Source organism: Bos indicus x Bos taurus, chromosome 6 (genome assembly GCF_003369695.1).
Source record: "Bos indicus x Bos taurus breed Angus x Brahman F1 hybrid chromosome 6, Bos_hybrid_MaternalHap_v2.0, whole genome shotgun sequence".
NCBI classification, from domain to species: domain Eukaryota; kingdom Metazoa; phylum Chordata; class Mammalia; order Artiodactyla; family Bovidae; genus Bos; species Bos indicus x Bos taurus.
In genome coordinates, this window is record NC_040081.1 from 45425494 (window position 1) to 45449631 (window position 24138).

Sequence of the window (24138 nt, forward strand, 5' to 3'; positions counted from 1 at the left end):
CTGTTTTATATATATTAACTCAATCCTCATAGCAACAAATCAAGATAGGCTCTATTACCCTGTATACTACTATTACTAGGAAGCTGAGACACAGAAAGGTTAAGGAATTTGCCCTATGTCATGCAGCTGGAAAGGGGATTCAAATGCAAGCAGACCGGATTCACAGTCCCAAATCTTAAGCTCCACTATGCTGACAAATAATTTCTTAATAGTTATAGGTCTCTTTAAATTTTACACACACACAAAAGCAGAAAACAGACTATTTCTTCACTTTTTGAAAGAAAGGTCCTCTTAAAATGAGGTATTAGAAGAAAAGAATAAAATGACTTTATAAAATTGTAAAGTCTCAGAACAATGGAAAAATAACATGGTTAAAATAAATGAGACAACGGACTAGGGAAATATTTATATGCAATGTAATAGCTTAAAATTCATTATCTATTGGCCAAATGTATAAAGAACTAATTATAATTTAAATTGAAAAATACCACAACTCCAACAGATAAGCAGACAAAGAGTAAGAACAGAGAATTCACATAAGAAAATATGAAGAGTTAAATAAATTATCATAGATAAGTATATGTAAAAGTGTTCATCCCCAGCAGTGGTCAAATACAGACAATTTAAAACAATAAGGAAGGATCAACTTGTATTATTCAATCAGCAATATTAAGCCATGAAAATATCCAGTGCCGATGTGATTTCCGTTAACCTCTTATACTTAAGTCCTGCTTGGTGATATATTGATTGGGAAACAACTTCAGAAAGCAAATCGGCCATATACTATTATTATGAGCCATAAAACAATTTAGACTGTTTGACTTAGTAATACCATTTCTCAGATTATAAAGAAATTAATCAAATGGAGGTAAAAGGTAGAAATACGAACATGTTCATTGTAGTACTTACTATATTTGCAATGTAATAGGAAATGACTTTCACATCTTCCTTAATAGACTTCCTTAGTAGACAAAAATATTGTCTATTTTTTAATGCTGTGCCCCCACCACTAAGCAGTGTCTAAGACATGGCAGGACTACATAAACATGTGTCAAATCAATCAATACATTAGTGAACAAGATATAATAAATGTCCATGAAAAGATAAAACTTAATAAATTACATTCTATCAGCTTAACAGAGTATGGGGCAGTAGTTAAGAGTAATAATTACAGAGATTAGGCAATAGGAGGCACATATTCCTGCAATATGTGAGAAGGAGCAGACTTTTCAAGTGACCCATGTACTCTAGTTACCATTACAGAGACCCACTGGCCTGTGGCCAGGACTCAGAAAGGCATGAAAACTGAAGGAACTAGAAAAAAAAAAAAAAAAAGACCAAAGGAATAAAGCCCCCTGACACGGAATTATAGGTGCATTCTTCAATATTTTTCTCTTTAAAAATTATTCTTTAATGTTTTTATAACATTATCTTTTGAAAAATAAAAACTCAGAATTAAAAAAAAAAAAAAATTAGGTCCAGGCCTGATTTTGAGTAACAACAGATGTCATTTAGGAGAGTTTGGCTCTCGAGCAAATCCCTTTAGCACCCAAATCTATTTTATTCCAGAACAAATAATAATAGTTTAGGCTAGATCATGTCCCCTGAGCATACTCAGAGATGGGCTGGGCACTTTACATCTAGCATCTCATATATCTTTGCAATCTATGATTTGGATGTTATTATTGTCCTCAGTTCACAAATGAGAAAATCAAGACTCAGTACTTGAGTGACTTTCTATGTCCAAATAACTGTGAAGTGACAGAGATATGGGTAAAAGGAACATAGTGCCTCCTTTTTAAAAAAAAAAAAAGACTGAGGTGGGAATTCTCTGGCAGTCCAGTAGCTGGGGCTCTGTGCCGTTACTGCCAAGGGCCCAGATTCAATCCTTGGTCAGGGAACTTAGAAACTAAGATCTCAAAAGCTGAGTGGCATGGCCCAAAAAAAGAGACCGAGATAGGAATGTTTCCAACTTTTGCTCTGTGATCAGATCACAAATCACAACACCGGAAATCTGCGGCATAAGACAGTAACAGCTATTCTAACTTTCATCATGAAATGGCCTTGAGGTCCTTACAAGAGCATTTTGATTAGCAAATATAGAAGGAATGAGAGAAATAGAAAATTATCATTAGCACACCACAGTTGGTTGCCTGAACATTGTTGCAGGCAAGAGTTACTGAAGGATATTAAAATCAGTGGGCAGAAGTTTGAGGAGAAATAGAATATTTGCATGGTCGCAAATTCCCTTCCCCAAACATCTATAAATTAGAAAGAGAAAAAAATATTAACATTACAGGGAAGAAACCCAGCAGAAACCGCCTTCACTGAGTGAATGAGATCAACCTCCCCAGTAATAAGACATCATGCATGCCTCGTATGATACGCTGAGAAGGACACCTCACATCTGGGCTATCCTTACCCCAGTGCAGAAACTCTATATATTCATGAGAAAAAAGGAGACAGACACAAATCAAGGGACATTCTACACAATATCTGACCAGCAGCCTTCAAATGTGCCAAGGTGATGAAAGACAAAGACTAGGAATGGGCCCAGATGGAAGAACTCCAAAGAAAGATGACAACTAAATGCAGTGTGGGGTCCTGGAACACAAAAGTAACGTTAGCGGAAAAAGTAGTGAGATCCAAATAACTTCTGCCGTATAGTTACTGGTACTGTCAACACTAATTTCTTAGTCTGATAATGGTATTATGGTTATGTGACCTTTCTATAATTCTACAAATATTCCAAAATAAGAAGTCCCCCCTCTCCCGAAAAAAAAGGTCACTGAGAATAAAGTTCTAAAGCACTGACTCAGCTATACAAGTAAACTCCTTCCCATTTTGACCTCTTACAGTTGCTTGAGTTTCTACCTGGTGAGTTAGTTTGATGGAATCTGATAGAAAGACTCCTGGGTTTGCAGTCAGGAGACCTGGGTTTAGGCTCTGACTGCTTCATCTATTACCTGGTTGTTTAGCCTTGAGCATTTTATCACCTTGTCACAATCTTGGCATTCTTTACTATAAAATAGGTCCACTGACCCCTGTTCCCACAAGATTGTTATGAGAATGGCATGGGAAACATAGTAAGTGCTTGATAAAGGTTCGCCATGCTGATTAGTGGCCTCAGAGAGGTTGTGAGGGGCTCATGAAAATGAATGAGAAGTGGATTTGCAACCTCAGGAACGAGCACCACCAGGAGCTCATTTCCGTTGCTATTTACCTGTGAGTCTCCATCCAGCGCTGCTTGGGCGTACATCTGCACAGACAACTCAAGGTCTTGTGACTGGTTTTGGTGGCCATAGTAGTAAAGATCTCCCATTTTCAAATATGCTGCAGGACAAGAATTACAGGTCCATTTGTCAAGTGGTTTGATTTCAGATCGATATTTTAGAAGAATGGCTCATTTGCATTATTTCAAATTTTTTCCACCAGAATCTGAATACAGATACATCTTTAGGTTTCCTTGCTGTTAGGAGGGGGAAAATGATTTCTGCATTTCTCCATTTCTGGACACATTTTCTTGCTTGGCTGGGTAGCTCTCCTACATGGAGACTATCCAGTGAAAATCAGTCTGCAACCTCACAGTCCAATCAGCCAAGGATGTTTGCAGTATTAAGGTTTTGCTGCCTGGGTTTTATGATTGATGAGCATGTCTTTACTCTGTTTAAGCCATATGTTTTATTTTTTCTCTAAGGAAAAATTTTAAGAGTGTATGTATCTCTCAATGTCCAATCAGAAAAAGAATCCACGTTGGACCATTCAAAACTGGGATTTTGCAACTGGCTATGAGTGTTGGAAGAGCTGAAAGGGCAAATGGGAAAGAGTAGGCAACCTAGAGATTAGCAATGAGGGAAGCTACAACCTTCCCAGAACTCGGGGCCAGTTGAGACCACAGAGGATGGACTGCCAGGCAGGAGCTGGGACCATGGAAGTGCAGCCATTGACAGAGATACAGCCCAAAGCAGACAGAGAAATAGAGAAATATTTGGGCTTCTCATCTTCTCCCACGCTGACATTTCCTGCCTGCGCCTCCCATTGGCTGAAACTAATCAGATCCAAATGGGTCTGGGAACTGTAGTTCCTGAGGGTCAGCCTCCTATCACACAGAGCAGAACCAGGTAGACAGGGAATCCATCTGAGGGCAAAAGGGTAAATGCCTGGCCAGGGACTCTCCAGAATAGCTTTCTCTTATAAATTCTCGCTGATTCCTTAGAAAATGGTGGATCTAAGCATTCAGTAGACGATGGATGAGGAGAAATGCTCTGCTTGAGATTGAGAGCAGAGTTTAGGCAAGATCTTAATGGCTGAAATTTTTCACTCTCTTTCTTAATTGTTTAGAAATATCACACTTCACACAAAGCTGTTAGATGTTCCCTGTTACCAAAGATTAAAAGCCTCCAAAGCTTCAATTTAGCACCCGTTTCTCTATACATACCAAATGAAGGAGCATCGATTTGAAAAACAGAGAAATTATAGTATCTCCAAACACAATTAACACCCAAGTATCTCTTGGCCAGGTCCTAAGGGAATGAAGGGGGAGAAAAAGTTAACTCATTAATATTTTGGCCAAGTGACTGATTTTGCCTCCATAAAACCCAATTCATTATCCTTAACCTTAGAGCTTCTAGTCTGAGGAGAATACATTTACTTACTGGCCTCTCCTCACAGATGTGTGCTAAATTTGTCTGTGACACTTCAATTCCAGTTTCTGCTGCTAAAACATAATACAGCAAAGCTTCATGCCTAAAAATAGATGATTAATAATAAATTTCATATAGTGGCTTTTACTAATATTCACAGAGAGCTTTATATTCACACATAAGAGGGCACAAAATAAGCAGTTTTTTTTAAAGCACAAAATCATGAGTTTTTTTTTTTTTTTTTTAAATAAATACTGTTGTTAAAAATACTGCATGCACTGATTTATTTTCTATCTTAAAAGGCTGAACTCACAGATAAGGTTGGGGAGCTGGTTGATACAACAGCGACCTCTACTGGCCGAATGACACGTTGAGTGCTGCCTAGGGAGCTGTCTATCGGCTTTGGGTCCTTGAAATCCTTCCATCCTCCATCCTCCATCCTCCATCCTCCACCCTCGCTTAGAGGAGATAAGTGGTATTAAGAAAAAGCTCTGTGCTTTTGAGTCCTGTTTTGTGAAGGGCTTTATGAGGCTTAGGACTCTGAACAAGCTTAATTAAAGCTGAGCTTTTGAGGTACATTAGAAGTTTGGCAAAGGAGAAGCAGTTTACAAGGTGCTTGATACCAATGGTCAAAAACACATTTAAAAAAAAAAGTATTCAAGACCACTGGTAATTGAATAATTGCAAAACAATGAGACCACCTGTCATCTGTTGAAAGGTTGGCACCCGATTCATAATCCGGATAACGGCAAGGGCTTGGGGAAAATGGACATATTTCTCTAACCACTGCTAGTGGGAAGCAGTAGCAATTGATGCAACTGTTAAATGTGAGAGCCTTACAAATGTACATACCACCTGGCCCAACAGTTCTGCCTCATGAAGGTTTATTCCAAGAACCATGTGTAAAATAGACAGCCGTCGGGAATTTGCTGTATGGCTCAGGAAACTCAAACAGGGGCTCTGTATCAACCTAGAGGGGTGGGGTGGGGAGCGAGATGGGAGGGAGTTTCAAAAGGGAGGGGATATATATATACCTATGGCTGGTTCATGTTGAGGTTTGACAGAAAACAACAAAATTCTGTAAAGTAATTGTGCTTCAAAAAAATTAAATTAATTTAAAAAAATAAAAAATAGTAAATTAAAAAAAAAATCAGAAACATGCAAAGACTCTGTGACAACAGAGCTCATGTCGGATCTGTGTATATCAACGATGACAACATCAAAAACCCCACAAATATCTGTAAACCAGTGGCTCGTTCAATTAACCCATGGTGCAGCCACTTTCAGAGGAGGTCATTAAAGTGATGTTGAAGAAGAGCATTCAAAATTGTAGAAAGGTGTCTATGCCAAATTTTCCATTGGGTGAGAAAAGCAGGATAAAAAACAGTGCAATCTCATTTTTGCAAAACAAATATAAAACTGAATACACACATGGACATACATATGCAGATGCATATATGCAGAGAGAAAAAACTACTTAAAACAATCCACCAGAACGCTAACAGTACTTATCTCTAGGTGCTGAGAGTGCAAGCGATTTTTTTTTAACTTATCTGATTTCCTCCATTTTCTTTTGTGTTACCCATTCCATAAGTTAAAATTTTAACTATAAATGGTTGTTTCTAAAGCTTATTTTTCATTTTCAGTGGCTGACATTAAGAACTCTTCATTAATTTTAGCTCCATCTAAGAACTGTTTAAGAAAGGGCAGGGCAGGGGGCTGCAGACAGTCATCTTTTCTTTTGTTGGCCACACCTCATGGCATGCAGGATCTTAGTTCCCCAACCTGGGATCCAACCTGTGCCTCCTGCAGTGGAAGTGCAAAGTGTTAATCACTGGACCCCCAAGAAAGTCCCAGGAGGTCATCTTTTCTACATGGCTAAAACAGCTCCTGGCAGGCCTTCTCGTGGGGACAGAGAGAGATGATTGGGGGTCAAATTAGGACAGGCAGACCTTCAATCAGACATCCCAGGTCATGGCTGCTGAGTGTGCTGATTTCTGGCCTCCGAGATACCCAAGGCAGCTGACCAATTAGGCATGACTCATGCTCAAGAGATAAGACTGGCTAAGCAGCCATGAAAGGAGTGTAACAAGCCACGTAACAAGCCCACAACTGAGACTGCAACAACACAAAAGGCCCCAGGCATTTTCTTACATAGCCTCCAAGAATCATGTTCGGTGACAAGAATCCTCAGAGTGGACTCTAGATGGAGGACCCTTGAGGAAGGTTCAGCAGCAAGACCCATCCTACAATAAGGTCCCATCCCAAAGGTCTTATAATCTCAAACACTCAGGTTTGCATCAGTGCCTCAGTTTCCCCCAGGGATGGATGAGGGAAGGAGATGGTAGAGAGTTGTCAGCCCAAGGTCAGATGTCAGGGGGGCTCCCTCTGCTGCCATCATGGAACAGGGTCATATTACTGCAATGTTAAGAAAATGAGTTTTTCTTAGACAGTGGTTGGGCAGACTGTTAGATTTTGGGAGCAGGGGACACAGGTTGACATTTCCTGTAAAAACAAAGTCACTATGATAAATTTTATAAAGACAATACCTTGTCTCTAAAGTTACTTGGGTGGTGGGAGAGGGAAGAGAGGAACACATTTTTATAGGAACACTTCCACTGCCTGGGGCTTTCCAGGTGGCTCAGTGGTAAAGAATCCGCCTGCCAATGCAGGAGATGCAGGTTTGATCCCTGGGTCTGGAAGATCCCCTGGAGAAGGAAATGGCAACCCACTCCAGTATTCTTGCCTGAGAAATCCCATGAACAGAGGAACCTGGTGGGCTACAATCCATGGGGTTGCCAAAAGTCAGACATGACTTTATCAGCTAAATGACGATAACAACCTTCCATTGACCAATTATTGTGTCAGTAGAAGCCAGGAGGAAATTTCACAGAATTCTCAAGAGTTTCCTTTGAGGAAGCACTGAAATCATCAAAAAGAAGTCTAAAAACTTTGACTTCCTGGAGATCCAGTGGTTAAGACTCTGCGTTTCCACTGTAGGGGGCACAGGTTCAGTCTCGGGTCAGGGGACGAAGATCCCAAACGCCCAGTGGCAGAAAAAAAAAAAAAGAAAGAAAAAGCACTGAACAGAAATCCACCTCTGTCTTCCATTTTACAGAAGCCATGGAATCCAAAACCACCATCATCCATTTTCATATATTCAAGAGTGAACTCTAGGCAAGCGTCAGACACTGAAGACCAGATTCTCTCAACTTACGAAGACTGCAGAGACAGGACACCTCTGCCGAAACCCTACCTACATTCAGCCTCCCAGCACTTTGCTCTTACTTGTGTCTCAACTGAGATTGCCTGAAAGTATTAATTACAGACATTTCTATCCATCTATTCACAGGATAAACATTTACTCAGTATTTTCTCTGTGTAGGGGGCCCAGAGACAAGCCGGAAATCTGTACCATCCTTCCGTGAACTTCCTCAAGGTTTAGGAAGCTGACCAGGGTGTCCAGCTTTATTTCCAATGTGCTAAAGTGAACTAGTCGCCCAGGCAGTCATTCTGATGGGGACTGGGGTGGGGGTGCAGAGAGAAGTGGATTAAAGAGCGAGTGTAGGGGCACATTTGTTACCCTCCCACTTCAGACTCGGCACATCCATTTATAGAACTTTTATAATGATACATCTTAATAATCAATCCTTTGGCTGCTTGCTGAGAACTGTGAATTTGAGTTTCTCTGAGCAGTTTCTCAAACAATCCAATTATTTTCTCTGGATTCTTTTCTGCCAATGCCTGAAGCAGTCCAAACTGGAAATATACATATATATGAAAAAAAAAAAAAATCCTGGGGTCTCAGTGGAACTTAGGACCCTGCTCCAAGGCAAAAAGACGCACTTCTTTAAACAGGAATCTTGCATGCCTGCTTGTCTTGCCTCAAGCTTACTAGAATCTGGCTAACCTCCAGGGTTAAGTGTTTGGGGGGTATAGTTAAGACAAAGGACAATAAAACACACAGCTCACAGATAAAACACGCAGCAGGATATGCAGGAAAGAAATGAAACATGACAGGTGACCTCTCCTTAGCTGACTTCTCCTGGTGTCCGAGGATGGCCTCGGGCATGACAGCATTACCTTCCGTATTTTGCCTAAGCAGCAAAATGCCCTGTTCTCAATCATGCTCCTCTTTTAAACTACCCCATATAAATCTCAGAACAACACAGAAAAGCACAAGCTCATCAAACTGACACATGTGATTTGAAAATAATGCCCAGAATAAATGCACTCACAAAAAATGAAAAAAGAGGTGAACTTGGGACAGTGATGGATGATTTAGTTCTATTACAGCAAAATAGATGGGACCCCAAAAAACACCATGTTGTGGTGTGGGGAGGCCAACGGCCATACATTTCCTATTTAACCCCGGAGGCGTTTGGAGGCTCAGAGAGAAGGAAAGGAGAAAAGCTCTTTGTCTCAAATATACTTTGACAAAGATACTCCCACCATAATGGGTACTAGGGGTTTCTTCCTGTTAGTAGGACAAGGTCTCAAGTCCAGATGAAGACACATCTTTAATAATACTTAGTATCAGCGTCAGAACTGGCAAGGCTATGAAGAAACAGAAATTTATATGGGGTTGACAGGAACGTAAATGGGTAAAACATTTTGGAAAACAGTTGACGTTGTCTTGTAAAGTTGAACACATGGCAAGCCTGTGACCCTATTCCGAAGCATGTATTTTTGGAGAAATTCTTCCTACATGTACTAGGATATACATAAAAAATGTGCATGGCTACATTGTTCTTAAGGGAAAGAACCCAAATATGTTAGAGCTGGTAAGTAAACTGCAGTATGTGACAGCAGTGAAAATGAATGACCTACATGTATCCAAAGATATGCATCCCAGAAACATCAAGTTAAATAAGCATGATGTTTATTTATGAAGAATTACATATGATATGACTCTAATGATATGAAGCTCAGAAACAAGTCAAATCTATTGCTCAGGATTATATCCATATAGAGCAAAACTATAAAGCGAGAAATGGGCAGAAGGACAAAAGACTCACTAAATGGTTAGTTCTGGATCCTGGGGGCTGGGGTGGGTTTCATCTGGGAAGAACACGCAGGGGGTTTCAATGGTCTATTTTCTTAAACAGGTTGGTAGGGTTACAGGTGTTCATTTTATTGTTATGGTTTGGAACTTGGGCTTCCCTTGTGGCTCAGCTGGTAAAGAATCTGCCTGCAATGTGGGAGACCTGGGTTCGATCCCTAGGTTGGGAAGATCCCCTGGATAAGGGAAAGGCTAACTGAACTGAACCGAACCATCCTAGTGTTCTGGCCTGAGGAATTCCGTGGACTGTATAGACCATGGGGTAGCAAAGAGTCGGACACGACTGACTGACTTTCACTTTGGAACTTATATACATATTGCATATTATTGGTAGGCAGCAATTATTGAATGATAAAAGACATGGAAACAACTTACCTGGCCCAGGCTGCAGCTCCAGCTCAAAAGCTCAGATCCTTTAACCTGGATTCTGAACTAACTTCCCTATTCAGGTCCTCCCTTCTCTTCCCCATAATTTGCAGCTGTTTGGTTAAGCATCTCAGAACCCACCTCTATCATGTCACTACCCTCTCCTCAAACCATTATTGGCTCCCCACTACTTGACAAACTAAATAAAACCTATATAACTGCTATTCAAACTCCCATAACACAGCACCTCTTTGGTCTTGTCATAGACCACTTCCTTTTATGAATTTTACCCTCAAGGCAAACTGAGTGGCTTAAAAATTTCCAGACACACCCAGAATTTTCCTGTTTCTTTGCTTTTTGTGATCCTGTTAATTACTGTGAAAGTGTTAGTCACTCAGTCATGTCCAACTCTTTGCGAACCCAAGGACTATAATCCACCAGGCTCCTCTGTCCACAGAAATCTCCAGGCAAGAATACTGGAGTGGGTTGCCATTCCCTTCTCCAGGGGATCTTCCCAACCCAGGAATCGAATCCAGGTCTCCTGCATTGCAGGCAGATTCTTTACCATCTGAGCCATCAGGGAAGCCCATAGAAGTACTATGACTAGGTGGAAATTCCACCCATCCCTCGAGGCCATATAGTGTTACCACCTTTATACAGGCTGAACTAAGTGCCCTAACCAGGCTGTATCTTTTCTTCCTCTGAATCCCCGATGCTCTTCATATACCGCTCATGGCTCTTCAGTGATGGTTGTTCTGTCTATTTGCCTTAAATCATTCTCTCAGTAGTTTTTGAGTATTTCCTAGAAGCCATTAGGTGCTGAGCACTGGGACACACATCACAGGGTAATCAACAAGTAAAGAGCCATCATGACCCATGCAAGGACAAAGGGTCTAAGGGGTTAGGCAGGACTTCTGAGCAGAGGGAACAGCAAGTGCAAAGGCCCAGAGGTCGGAGAGAATAGGGGCCACCTGAGAAACTGCAGGCCGTTTAGCACCAGGAAGAGATGAGGCGGTGGACGGCCCCGTCTTACCTGTGACATCCCCTGCAGCTATGGCATCCTGCATTTAAGTGCACTCAGGAAAATCCGCTGAACTGAACCCAAACTCACCCACCGTGGAGAGCACACTTAATCCACCGCCCCCCCACCGCCCCCAAATCAATCATGTAATGCGGCTGAATATTCCAAGACGGAAAGCAGGCCACTACAGCTTAACCCCTCTTGACCTTCACAGAAAATTTTTAAATGTTCTCCCTGAAGTGCTTTGTGATGTTAAATTCAAAAGTCGGCAAGAAAGCTAAGCTATTAGCAGATACCCTCTTTATGGGAAAAAGTGTAAGACATCTTGGGGTGTGTGTGTGTGTGTGTGTGTGTGTGTGTGTGCTGGGGGTGTTTACATATGTGCTCTTCCTTTGGGAAAACCCCACATAGAAACATTTTGATGTTTGAACGCTTAGTTTCCCCTAAGAAGTTGTCAGGAGCAAAGGATGGGAAATGTGGAGGGTGAGAAGCAGAAATGAGCGAAGGTCAACCTGGGACGTTTTATAAATTGAAGTTTACTTGGGAAACAAGATAAACAGCACACAAATAGTAAGGTGTATCAATTGGGAAAAGATCATTTCATTTAAAAAATTCCTTTCTCATTATACAAAGTGAGGCCACAGATGATAAACTTTTACAAGATGATACTAATACACAGTTTTATTAAGTGCTTTTTTTCACGTGGCCCATTTCCCCTGCATTTTCTAATTTGAGATTCTCATTCGCTGAGATGCTATCTATGGATTACCTGGGCATCCATGAACCAAAGAAGGAAATGACCTTCTTTGGGACTTATATTTTAATTTTTAATTAAAATTCATATCAGAGCACAATCAATGATAGGGCTGCTCTAAAATCTTTCAGATGGTGGACCAATGGGATGTGTGCTGATTTGCATTTCCCTTTTAGTTATTACGGAAATATCCAGGCCATTTAGTCAATAAACAAGCACACAAAATGTAGCACAAAGAAAAGTAAGATGGACCGCGAGGCCTGAAAACAGAGAACAGAGAGACGGACTCAGGTAGATCTTGGAGAGGGGTGCCCTTATATTTGTAAAATCAAGTAACTGGACATGGGGCATTTACTGGTCCTCATGTGTGGGGTTTTACCCCATTTCATGCAGGGTGAGATTTGCTAACTCCATCAGAAGATACTTAGAGAGGGGGAGTCTATTTGGCTGTGACACTTGAGGTCTGCTGAGTGACTTCCAGCAATCCTAGGAAAGGTACCCTAAGCCCTAAACACACTGCTTGCACTCCTTCTCACGGACAAGATAGAAATCCTGGACTTTCTGTGACGTGCCAGTGAGAGGCAGAGGGTCAGCAGGGATCCCCTATGCTGTCTCCAGACTCTGAAACCAAGTAGAACAAGTCGAAGGGAAGAAAAGTCAATGCATTCATGTGTCTCTCAACTTGATGAATGTGGACGCTCCCCCTAGAGAACTAATTTTTGCGTATAATTAAACATGGAAATGCTATGTTTTCTAATCAACAGCCAATCAGTCGGTGATACTCTGAATATCATTACCAGGAGGCTGTGATTTCCCTGCAAATTGCTTTTTCAGTTGCATTTTAAGATTCCATCTCCTAAGAATACACTGACAGATTGAAAGGTAAGGACTGAGAAAGTCAGTCGAACTTACCACGAGCCCTCCAGGTAGGCATTGAGGCCTTTGCGAATGACATGGCCCAAGTAGCCATTTTTCTCAGCTATGTGCTTTGCCCATCTATAAAGGAAACAGAGGAGAAAATACCCAAACTGCGGCAAATTAAATAATTTCTTTTTACTTCATGTGAGTTCAATAAATCTCACTTGGGGAATATTTTGCTTGTTAGAATTTTTATGGAGCCACAAGTTAGATCTGAATGTTAAGAAGGCAAAGAGAGATATACTTTGGGAGCATTTGAGTTCAGTGCCCTTTATAATGAATGTTTAAGTGTTGTCATTTTTTGAAACAAAGATGTGAAAAGTGCTTAATGAAAAGAGTCTACCAATATGGAAAAAGATAGCGTGAATCAAGCATTCTAACAAGTCAATAGCAGGAAGACAGCTCTCCCTGAACAAAGAGAAGAGACGTTGCCAAGAAGATTAAATGAACAGAGTACTTGATAGGTGTAGATATACTGAGAGGAGATTTAGATAACACAAGGAGAATGTCAACATCAAGTACATAGGAAATGATACGTACACAGAGAGCTAAGCAAATTAATAATTAGTAGTAGTATTCCATAGAAAACAAAAAGTTATGCAAGAAAGAGTAGTCATAGCACACTACGTGGTCAGCTGTGAGTAGCATTAAATGGTAAAAATATTGGGTTGGCCAAAAGAACTTTTTGGCAAATCCAATAATATGAACCCTGATACCAATCCAAGCAAAATGATGATGTACTCATGGCGAAGATGGGAGAAGGTAGGAAGTGTGAACATGCGGGGCAGTCAGAAGCGGCAGAGTGAAGGAACTATTTATATATTTGTCTTTTCCCAGTGACACATCATTAGACAAAGTCTGTAGTGAGTATAATAAGAAATGGTGATTTAAGCATGTTATTTAGACATAGAGGCAAATAAAAAGAGAAATAATTATTAATAAAACATGCTGCTGATGCTGCTAAGTCGCTTCAGTCGTGTCCGACTCTGTGCGACCCCATAGATAGCAGCCCACCAGGCTCCCCCGTCCCTGGGATTCTCCAGGCAAGAACAGTGGAGTGGGTTGCCATTTCCTTCTCCAATGCATGAAAGTGAAAAGTGAAAGTGAAGTCGCTCAGTCGTGTCCGACTCCTAGCGACCCCATGGACTGCAGCCCACCAGGCTCCTCCGTCCATGGGATTTTCCAGGCAAGAGTGCATGAAAAGTGATTTATTCTAGGCAGCAGGAAATGGTATGCGGGTGGGGGATAAAGATTTCCTATTTTTCTTGTCAAATTATTACTTTTTAAATTTTTGCCTCCTCAAATAATTTGGCTCTTTTTTTGTGCATGTAACCAATAAAAATTACATTTTAAAAGTGAAAAAAAAAAGAATAAAAGAAAAAAGAACTCTATTTTCTCAGAAGTGGTGAACACAGTATATAGCTTTCCCTTCACAAGCAGCATCTAATAGGTTCTTACACAACAGCCTTCTCGGGATCTCGCGGGAACGTCTCCAGGTTGCCTGTGATATAGTACAGAGAACACCACAAAGTTCCTTCTATGTGTCCACCTTGTGCAGCCTTATGGAAATATTCACCAGCTAATGTCTGGAAAGAGATGAGCAAACGTCAGTGTCATTAGTGAGATATCCTCCTGGGCAGGTTTCATCAGAGCTAAGGTCGTGAGGTACGTAACCCGTGATTTCATCATAGGCCTATAACGTCTGTTATCTTTAAGAAACCAAGTCAAGTTCCAGGAAGACAGCCAATCACAGAAGCTTCTCGACATGATAACCTTGACTGCAGCTATTCTGTTAAGTTCACCCAATAAATAAGATAACCTTACGAATGTCATTATCATCAGGTATCCTTACATAAACCCCCTGCCAGCCAGACAGAAGATCACATCAGAAATCACACCTGGAGAAACTTCGGGCATTTGCTTTCCTAACCTCACTTAATACCTTTTTTTCAAACTCAGATGCAAAAACTGCAGTTCCAGTAGGAAGGTGAAAATTAGAATATGACAATTAAAAAATCCATTCTAGCAGATGTGTGGGAGGGCTAACAGACATTTGCAATGCATAAAAACACACAGCCTCCTATGTAGTCAAAGAGAGATAGAGGGAAAAGAGAGAACAAGTGCTTAAATGGGTCGACGCGCCACTGATTATCATTATTTTTCCCCAGGCAGTTAACTGCCATTTTTAAGCAAGGGCTTTGGAGTTGGTGATGCCATGAGATGGCTGGATGGCATCACCAACTCGATGGAATGAGTTTGAGCAAGTTCCAGGAGTTGGTGATGGACAGGGAAGCCTGGTGTGTTGCAGTCCATGGGGTCGCAAAGAGCCAGACATGACTGAGCGACTGAACTGAACTGAACTTGGAGTCTGACAGGCCTGGGTTCAAATCCCAGCTCTGCTCCTTACTAGCTGCATGACTGTGAGCATGTCAGTTTAACTCTCCAACTAAGAGAATACTCAGTTTCTACAAATGAAACATGTGGCTTCTGATAGTAGCTACCATGAAAGTTTGTCATGAAGATTAAATAAGATAATGGATATTCGAGGCTTGGTACGATGCTTTACCAAAAATAATCCTCTCATTTCCCACCCCCAAATCTGCTGCTACAGCTTGCCCATCTGCCTGAATACTACCTTTCTTCCCATCTCAATAAATGCCAGACCCTCTGGAGTCAGCCTGACTCCTCTCCCTGCTTCACACCTCACATCCAATCACCATCAAATCCTGCCCTCTTGACCTTCAAAGCAGATCCAGAATCTAGTCACATCTCAGCCCTCTTGCTGATACTGCCCATCCATTCTCATTTGGATTCAATGCATTAATCCCCTGCTTCTTCTTTTCTCAGCTTTTAATGTTGTATTGGGGGATAGCTGATTAACTATGTTGTGATAGTTTCAGGTTGACGGCAAAGGGATTCAGCCGCACATATGCATGTATCCATTCTCCTCCAGACTCCCCTCCCATCCCAGCTGCCACATAACAACATGGAGTGCAGAGTTCCATGTGTTCTACAGTAGGTCCTTGTTGCACCAACCCCCTGCTCTTGCTCACCTCTTCCTCAAGCCCATCTTCGCCAGGACCCAGGAGAAGCCTTTTCAAACACAGCATATCCCAGCCCTGTTCAGAGCCATCCCATCTTGCTCAGAGCAGCTGCCCGCACACCTGCCTCCTTGATCTTATCTCTTCTGCCACCCTCTTGCTCTCAGCTCCTGCCAGTTGCATCTCCCTGTTGTTCTGCTGATCCCTCTTTCTGGAATGTTCTTCCCTCTTTCTGGAATGTTCTCCCAGATATTCACAAGACTCCTTTAGGAGTCTGTACAAGGTCACATTATCAGAGAGACCTTCTCTGATATCACTTATAAAATAGCATCCCCTAGTCTCTACCTTGGAGAAGGCAACGGCACCCCACTCCAGTACTCTTGCCTGGAAAATCCCATGTATGGAGGAGCCTGGTAGGCTGCAGTCCATGGGGTCGTGAAGAGTCGGACACGACTGAGCGACTTCACTTTCACTTTTCACTTTCCTGCATTGGAGAAGGAAATGGCAACCCACTCCAGTGTTCTTGCCTGGAGAATCCCAGGGACGGGGGAGCCTGGTGGGCTGCCGTCTGTGAGGTCGCACAGAGTCGGACACGACTGAAGCAACTTAACACCAGTCTCTACCTTCTGGGTCCTCCTCATCTGGCTTTATTTCTCCCCATATCACTTCCCTCCATTTTCCCACATGCTCTATCTTTGCTTATCATCTTTCTGTCCCACTGGAATATAAGCTTCTAAGCTTCCCCAAAGCAGAGACTGTTTTGTCTGCTGCCATAACCACCACTGCCCAGAAGAGTGCCTGGCAGAGGGTGGGTGTTCAGTTAATTCGTTGACTGTAATGGTGCTCAGATTGTTATTACCACCATTAACATTATTATCAATAACAAGGGGCTTTCATTTCACATGGGAACCAGTTCCTGACTCCACTTAAGTGTCTGACGTCTGAGTAAGTTATGAAACCTTTCAGAGCCTTGGTCGCTTATTCTGTTAAATGGATGTAGTAACATTTATATTCCAAGAGTGTAGTTAGGATGACATGGGATGGCACACAGAAAGTATCAATGAGTGTATTGTTGATACTTTAAGAGGAAGTGTTTAGCAAACACTGAAGACTGTCATTGCTATTTGCATTATTATTATTCAATCCGATCTCATACCTGGCAATCCTTTTTGGACACAGCCCGCTTTGCTTCCAGTAAGATCAGTGATCAATCTCTGCAGCATCTCTCTTATTCTCGTCTCGCATCATCTCCCTCTCCTCCCCCCAGCACAAGCCTCCTCCTCCATGAAGCCTTCTTGACTGCTTTGGCTTTCCCTATTTCCCGTTTCCAGAACTGCTCAGGTCACAGCGATTAGAATGCACTTGGCATTTGGCTAATGCCAGTTTTTGCTCTTCACTCTCTTGTCTTCTTAACTGGGCCCTTGAGTTCCTTGAGCTCATGATCTGTGTCTCGGGTGGTGTCTGCACTGGGCTGGGCACACAGTACACCTGCTTCCTGACCAAGTGTCTGACCAGCTGCACAGCCAGTCACAAGGCTTACCTGATTCCTTCCAGGAACTCCTGGGAAAATGCCATCCAAGTACAGGACTCCAAGGTTGTATGAGGCATCTGGGTTCCCCATTTCTTCTGCTTTTAACCAGTACTTAGCCGCTTTGGCATAATTTTTCTTGAATTTGTGGTAATACCATCCCAGGCCGTTGACTGCCTGATGCAACCCCTGGATTTTAGAACAAGAAGAAAGAAATGACTTTTTTTTTCTTAATGAAAAATTCTCTAAAGAGAATCAGTTGCTGTGAAAGCATTCTGCCAGAGTCTGAGAAAAAACTTTCCTGTCTCTTTTTGGGGCCAGATGGCATTAAAGAAATGCTAAATGTTAGAAAACATGAGGCCACCTCAAAGTCTTCCCAGGAGGACTTCACTAGCCTGCTGTTGGGACTTCTGCCTTCCACCTTGGCAATGACGCTGGCCTTGAATCATCACTCAACCCCTGTGGACTGTTTTGCAATGCCCATGTCTACAGAAGGCCTTGTGCTGCCCTGAGTATCAGCAACGCCCTTGAAACTCACAAGCACTCAACTGCGACAGGAGGCCGGAACCTGGCCTGGCTGGGCTGATTTCTAGGTGACCTGACAGCCGTCTGTTGATTACTCTGCACTGGACACCAACAAATCACCTGAGGGAAGAAGCTTCAACGGTCCACTTGTAAAGCTCAGGGGCCCTGGGTCTGCTTAGCAGACCCAGGTGGCTGGGCCTGAGGCAGAGGGGAGGGGACGGAGAAGGGAGGGTGGCTTCAGGACTGTATCTAAACCTGGGATTGTTCCACAGAAGGGCTGGTTCTTGTGAGTCTAGTCTCAAGTCTCCTTGTTCCTGCTGATTCGTGCTCTCAGGGGCCTGCTTCTGCCCTCTCCAGGTGCTCCCACCTGCTTCTACACAGTAGCTTCCAGCCTGGCTGTCGAAGGCTTAGGAACCCTGCAGGGGTGTAAGTGTGCAAACCCGGACATTCGGGTCTCTCATTCTTGCTTTCCTGCCAGATCAACAAGACCATGGACAAGCAGGTGAAAAAAGGATTAGAGAGGCAAACGGTGAGTGCCCTTGCATCTGTGAGACAGGTTAAAAGTCCAAGTGTGGAACAAAATCTCTTTCCCTTCCCCTTTGAGACATGAAGAACAGGTGTCCCTCAACTATGGATGCCAAGATCCCAGCCTGCAGCCTTTTCGTCTGCGAGGGCTCCCGAAACCTTTTTAGTTTTTACGTTGGACTCCAGGTGCCAGGAAGACCAAGAGAAAGAAACTGGCAAAGCCCATTGGAATAGATGCTCTGTGAGGCCAAGGATCTTTCTTTTGTATTCCAAGCACCTGTGTTAGTACTTGCATACAGTAAGTGCTCAATAAATACTTGAGAAATGAACGAGAGCCATCCCTTGAATGCTGATGACACACAAAACAGAATCCAATCCTACATCAGATTCACAGGCCCTCAAGATAGCTGACACTTGGCACGGTATCAGTGCTGTGGAGCAGTCATAGAAACATTCTTCCTGAGCCTCAGGTGGTACCAGATGCAAGGCAGCCTCCTGAGAAGTTGCAGGATGAATGTCTTTCTGTGAAGTGACAGACCACGCCATATTATGAAGTGGCAAGAACAAGCTTTGGAATAAGCCTATGGAATTTACATCAAAATGGTTTCTGTACTGCTCACCTCCATATGCATAGGTTTATTCAAAGGTACCTGTCATCACTCAAAACATTAGCAGAACTTTCTTTAGAGATTGTATTGGGACCCAGGTCAGGAGCCCCACAAGAAATCTTGTTATATTTCTTCATACGCACACCTTATTCCGGACATTTCCAGCTATATCTGCAGATTTACCTTCAAGTGACTTTTAGCTAATTCCAGACATCAAACTCTGTGCTTCACCACGGTGCCTGACAAAGAGTAAGGGCTTAATAACTCCCTGCCAAGTGAATAAGTGAGAATCATGTAACACTCTTAAGAATGCGAGTACTCCAGGCTATAAAACTGCATTTCCTCTAATATTCATCTCAGCTCTGCTAAAAGCACACTCCGAATAAAGCACCTTAGACGACAATTCACCACTGGCATGCTAAAGAGATGCAAATTTCACACCTGCCAGGAAGCCCCATTTTAGGGTGCTCTAGAACTATGCCCTCAATGACCAACATTAAGCAGCTTTTCTATTTCTGCACTATAGTCTGTGTCAGGGTTGGGAGCTGGTGTGCGTTTCAGCCCACTCTGTCTCCTGGGTGATATGCCCCCTTGAGACCACACAGGTGGAGAAAAAGCCTCTTGACTCTCTGACTACATGCTCCAACTTCCTAGTCTACAGGAAAAATAGACACTCTAAGCTTCCTAAGAAAAGCGAGCGAGGAAGGAAAATCGGCATGGTTACTTTAGGAATCTTTGTAGTTAGGGCAAATATTAGCAGCCTTGGGATGAAGGTACATTCAAGAGCCTGAAGGGCTATAAAGGACTCTGTCTAGAGTTTCAGTGGCTTCTACCAATCCATTTATTTACAAATATGTATGCATGCACATGTGAGTGTGCATGTGAGTGTGCATGCATTGGGAGAGGTGTGTTTGCACATAGGGATATGTTGTTCATCCCTGCTTGTGTGTGTGTGTGTGTGTGTGTGTGTGTGTGTGTGTGTGTATCCCCTCACAAGCAATATTACAACCTCCATTTTGTACTGCAATACTGAAACTAGCTGGCTTGAAGTTTACTTTGAAGAGTAAATAGTGACAGAAAGAAAATAATTTCTAAACCCAGCAATAAACTTGATAAACAGTCCTTTTATTAAAGCACAGAGAAGGAAATGAGCACTGGACATGACAGGGTTAATCCAGAGGATTCAAGATTCAGAGGAATCAGGCTTTTGGTTTTCCTAATTCATTGGCATTTATATCCATTCAGTTTCAAGGAGCCCCTGCTGCTGCTTGTTATTAGGGCAGCCCTTGATTATAATTTTAGCCTTCAAACAAAATCAGTCTGAATTCTATTGACTGGAAAGTGAGTTCGCCTTTTGAAGTTTGCCATCCCCATTGTGCAGGTTTCTGTGTATGTGTTGTAGCTCAAAAATGACTAATCGCTGCAATGCTAGCTACCCCTCCCTCCCCACTGCATTTCTACCTTCCTCGGAAGGCTGGCCATTCACTTTCCTAGACTTGTGAATGCATGGGTGGGTGTGTGTAGGCAAAGGCTTCCCTCTGACAATATGCACAAGTGTTACCTTGGAAGCTGCTTTCTTCATCAGCTCTAAGGCAAGCCGTCTGTTCTTTTTCACTCCTTGACCCTAAACAACAATAAACAGCAATGATCACACAAAAAAATAAATAAACACAGAATGCACGCAAAACCATCACCCTGATCCGCCAGTGTTCAACAGAAGATCCAACAGAAGCCCAGGCCCTCCCAAAGAAAAACCTAATCTTGAAGATTTCCATATGCAGAGCCATTACATCATCATCATCATTTTGGGTATATTTGTAGAACAATGATAACAAACCTCCCCCTTCCTGTTTAGCATCATACAAAATCCCCCATTTGATCATCAAGTGAATCACACTCTCGTCAATCCACTGGTGCAGTTGGGAGAAGCCATGAATAGGGTTAAATGAGTCTGGTCATTCTGGTTGTGTTTTTCTGGGGATTACCTAACATGTGAGTCAGATAAAGCACTTGATCTGTGTCGGACAGTCAAGACTTATCAGGCTGGGACAACTCAGTTATCCCAGTTCCACGTGGGAGTCCCCATGGTGGACCTCTGTGGCTTCAGAAACAGCTGGAAGGTCAGTGGTGAAAGAGATAGGATCCCTTAGAATCAGTTCCTTCAGACACTGACAACTGACAAGCTTCCTCCAGCAAAATCAAGTTTTTCCAGCAGACGTAGTTTGTGGATCACGAGAGAAATGGCTTTGGGGTTCTTGTTATAAGAGCAGAACTTCATGGGACCACTCTGGTGTGTCTGCGGGACCACGTGGGAAAATGGTGGGTCCAAGGGTGGGACAGGAGGAGTCGCTGAGGGCTCTCTCGACATGGCTCTGACCATGAAGATGGCAGGTGAGAAGAGCTGGATGAAAACCCTGATGCTTCCAAGCTCACTTAGAGCCTGTCTTTGACCCCTGCACCCATGGAGTCCTCCTGGTCTCAGACTCAGCACTTGACAGGGTCACATGTGATATAATGTCAGAGGGCTTTGCAATGACTACAACTATTAACTCTATTTAAATGCTCAGCTCTAGTAATGAAGACAGCACTAGCAAACATTCCTACGTTAATTACCCTGGGCCAGGAGCTCTCCAGCCATATCTAATCCTCCCGACCCTAGCCATGGTGCTGCTATCATTCCCATCTGAGAAACCAACCCAGAGACACACAGGGAATGAGGAACAAAGGCAGGATTTGAGCCCAGGCTCCAGAGTTCAGGTTTACAACTGCCATGCTGTATTTTCTCCTGTATATTGTCATTTCCATGCTGAGAAAGTAAAATGGTTCACACTCTCCTTACAGAATACAAAAACAACATGCTGCAGAATCTGTCCTTCGAGTTCCGGGACCCAAAGTAAAACGGTGGATCCAAATAAAGGTTAAATTACATACACTGAGTTTCTACTCGACTTTAACTTACCTATTTAATAAAAACCGATGAGCTGAAGCAGGATGCAAGATGAAACTATTTTTCAGAAGTGGACCATTACTTCGTTTAATTAGAGGAAGAGGAAAGAGAAAAGGACATGAAGGCTATTTGGAGTAACTAGACGGGGCAATGAGACAACCTTTTTGTACTTTGCAGAAAGGATCAGAACAATCAGGATGACAGAATGTTAGAACCTGGATACACTCGAAGTTTATCTTCTCCAGCTTCTTTGTTTGGAAGGAATAAAACTGGGGCCCACAGGGGCTGACTAACCCAAAGCCTCTTCATTAGATCTGCAAACAGAACTCAAGATACTCTCATTTCTAGATCAGGGATTTCCCAGTGTAATTACATAATCAGAAGTGGGATGATTTCTTGCACAAAGACTATATACTCTGCACAAGTTTGAGTAGCACTGGAAGCTGTTAAAAGAAAAATACAAAGTCCTGATGCATAGCAAATGCTCAGTGACTATCCACTAGATGAATCCACGGAGGACAGTAGCTGCAGTAAAAGTCCAAGCTCCATCCTCAGGTGTATGTAAAATGGGATTGACTCGACCATCTTGGAAAAACTACAGCCATCATTGTGGCACCATTTTTGAATACAATACGCCAAATATCCACACAAAACAATAAGCCGAGTGCACACTGCCCTTCTTCCTGTTTGGAAAGTTCATTTTTTGTATGGGGTTTTTTTAACACTGAAAACACTTAAAGACACCTTTGGCCAGAGGTAAAAATCTTTCTCGAGATGTTGATAATGGGTTTTCTTCCTCCCACTCAGAGATAACTTAGAATGTAGGAAAATCAAAAAAACTTTCAGTTTTCAGAAATCAGACCCTGAAGAAACATTTTGTCACCTCCCATGTCATATATTTATATCTTTGGCTCTCCTTCTAGATTTCAAGCTCCTGGTAGGCAGAAATAATGCCTGAGTCATGCCTTTGCACTCCGGGCAATGACCAGCCCCAACTCCGGAGGACCAGTGCCTCTCCTCTGCACCTGTCTCAGTCCTCTGTCTTCTGCGTGAGTGTCTGAGGCCCCAGAGGTCAGAAACGTGGCTCGTGCATCCATACGTCCCTCCATCTAGTGCAGAGCCTGGCGTTCTGTCAGCCCTGAATGGGTGCGTATTACATAAGTACACAAATACATTGGCATATGGCTAAGAGTCAAACCACTTCTATGTTGATTTAACAACTACAAAGAAAAAGTCTGGGCTCTAAACTTGGAAACCGTAACAACCAATAGGTTTTAAGACTTGGAGGGCTAGAGATGTAGCAGGAGTCATGGTTGTTAATCAGTGAGCGACCACAACTGTGGTTCTGGAGATGAGCCCGGCCATGTGCATCCAAGTCCTTGTTTGAAGACACTTGCTGTCTGTGGGCAGCTGCCTCCTTTGGGCCTGGACATAGCCACCAAGGTTTTCCTTAGTAGAGCCAACAGCTTTCTATCTTTCCAAGGTGGATGAATTGATGTCTCTGTGTTCAGGGGTGAAGAGCACAGACTTTGAAGCCAGACTGCATGGATCCCAATCCCAGGTCTGAAATGTACTAACTGTACAATCTTGTACATGTACGTGCATGCTCTGTTGCTTCAGTAGTATCCAACTCTTTGCAACCCCATGGACTGTAGCCTGCCAGGCTCCTCTGTCTACGGGGCTCCTCAGGCAAGAATACTGGAGTGGGTTCCCATGCCCTTCTCCAGGAGATCTTCCCAATCCAGGTATTGAACCCGTGTCTCTTAAGTCTCCTGCATTGGCAGGCCAGTTCTTTACCACTAGCACCATCTGGGAAACCCTTGGGTAAGTTACAAATCCTTTCTTAGCTTCTCTTAGCACACACATAAACAGAGATCATCATATACCATGGTAGCTGCATTTGCAAGGTTGTCTTGAAGGCTGATGTACATCAGATAATAAGCACTGCATCAATCGAAGTAAACTATTGTTACTCCATAAAGCATTTTGCTGTTCTTGGAGTCCCTTCTTTAGGTTCTTTCACTCAACCTGTGGTCATTACCAGTGTCCCATGAGGTCAGATAAGTCCAAGGATGTAGCTGCTGGTTGCAGAGGAGGGATTTGAACTCCATCTTCTGTCTCCTGGGCTAATGGTCTTCTTACCCATTCCCCTGCTCTCCTGTTGGCTTAAAACCAAGATCTTTGTTTTGATCAGAGAGAC

At 42.8% G+C, this 24138-nt stretch overlaps 1 protein-coding gene across 1 annotated transcript in view; it reads right to left on the minus strand.

Annotated features, from left to right (window-relative positions):
- Positions 1–24138, minus strand: part of SEL1L3 (SEL1L family member 3) — a 108229-nt gene that overhangs the window by 11805 nt on the left and 72286 nt on the right. The window contains exons 14-20 of the mRNA XM_027544209.1: positions 20553–20615; positions 17346–17522; positions 14223–14350; positions 12759–12842; positions 4656–4746; positions 4439–4523; positions 3224–3333 (exon numbers count right to left, since the gene is read on the minus strand). Of these exons, the coding sequence (XP_027400010.1) occupies positions 3224–3333; positions 4439–4523; positions 4656–4746; positions 12759–12842; positions 14223–14350; positions 17346–17522; positions 20553–20615 (738 nt within the window). The remainder of the gene's footprint in view (positions 1–3223; positions 3334–4438; positions 4524–4655; positions 4747–12758; positions 12843–14222; positions 14351–17345; positions 17523–20552; positions 20616–24138) is intronic.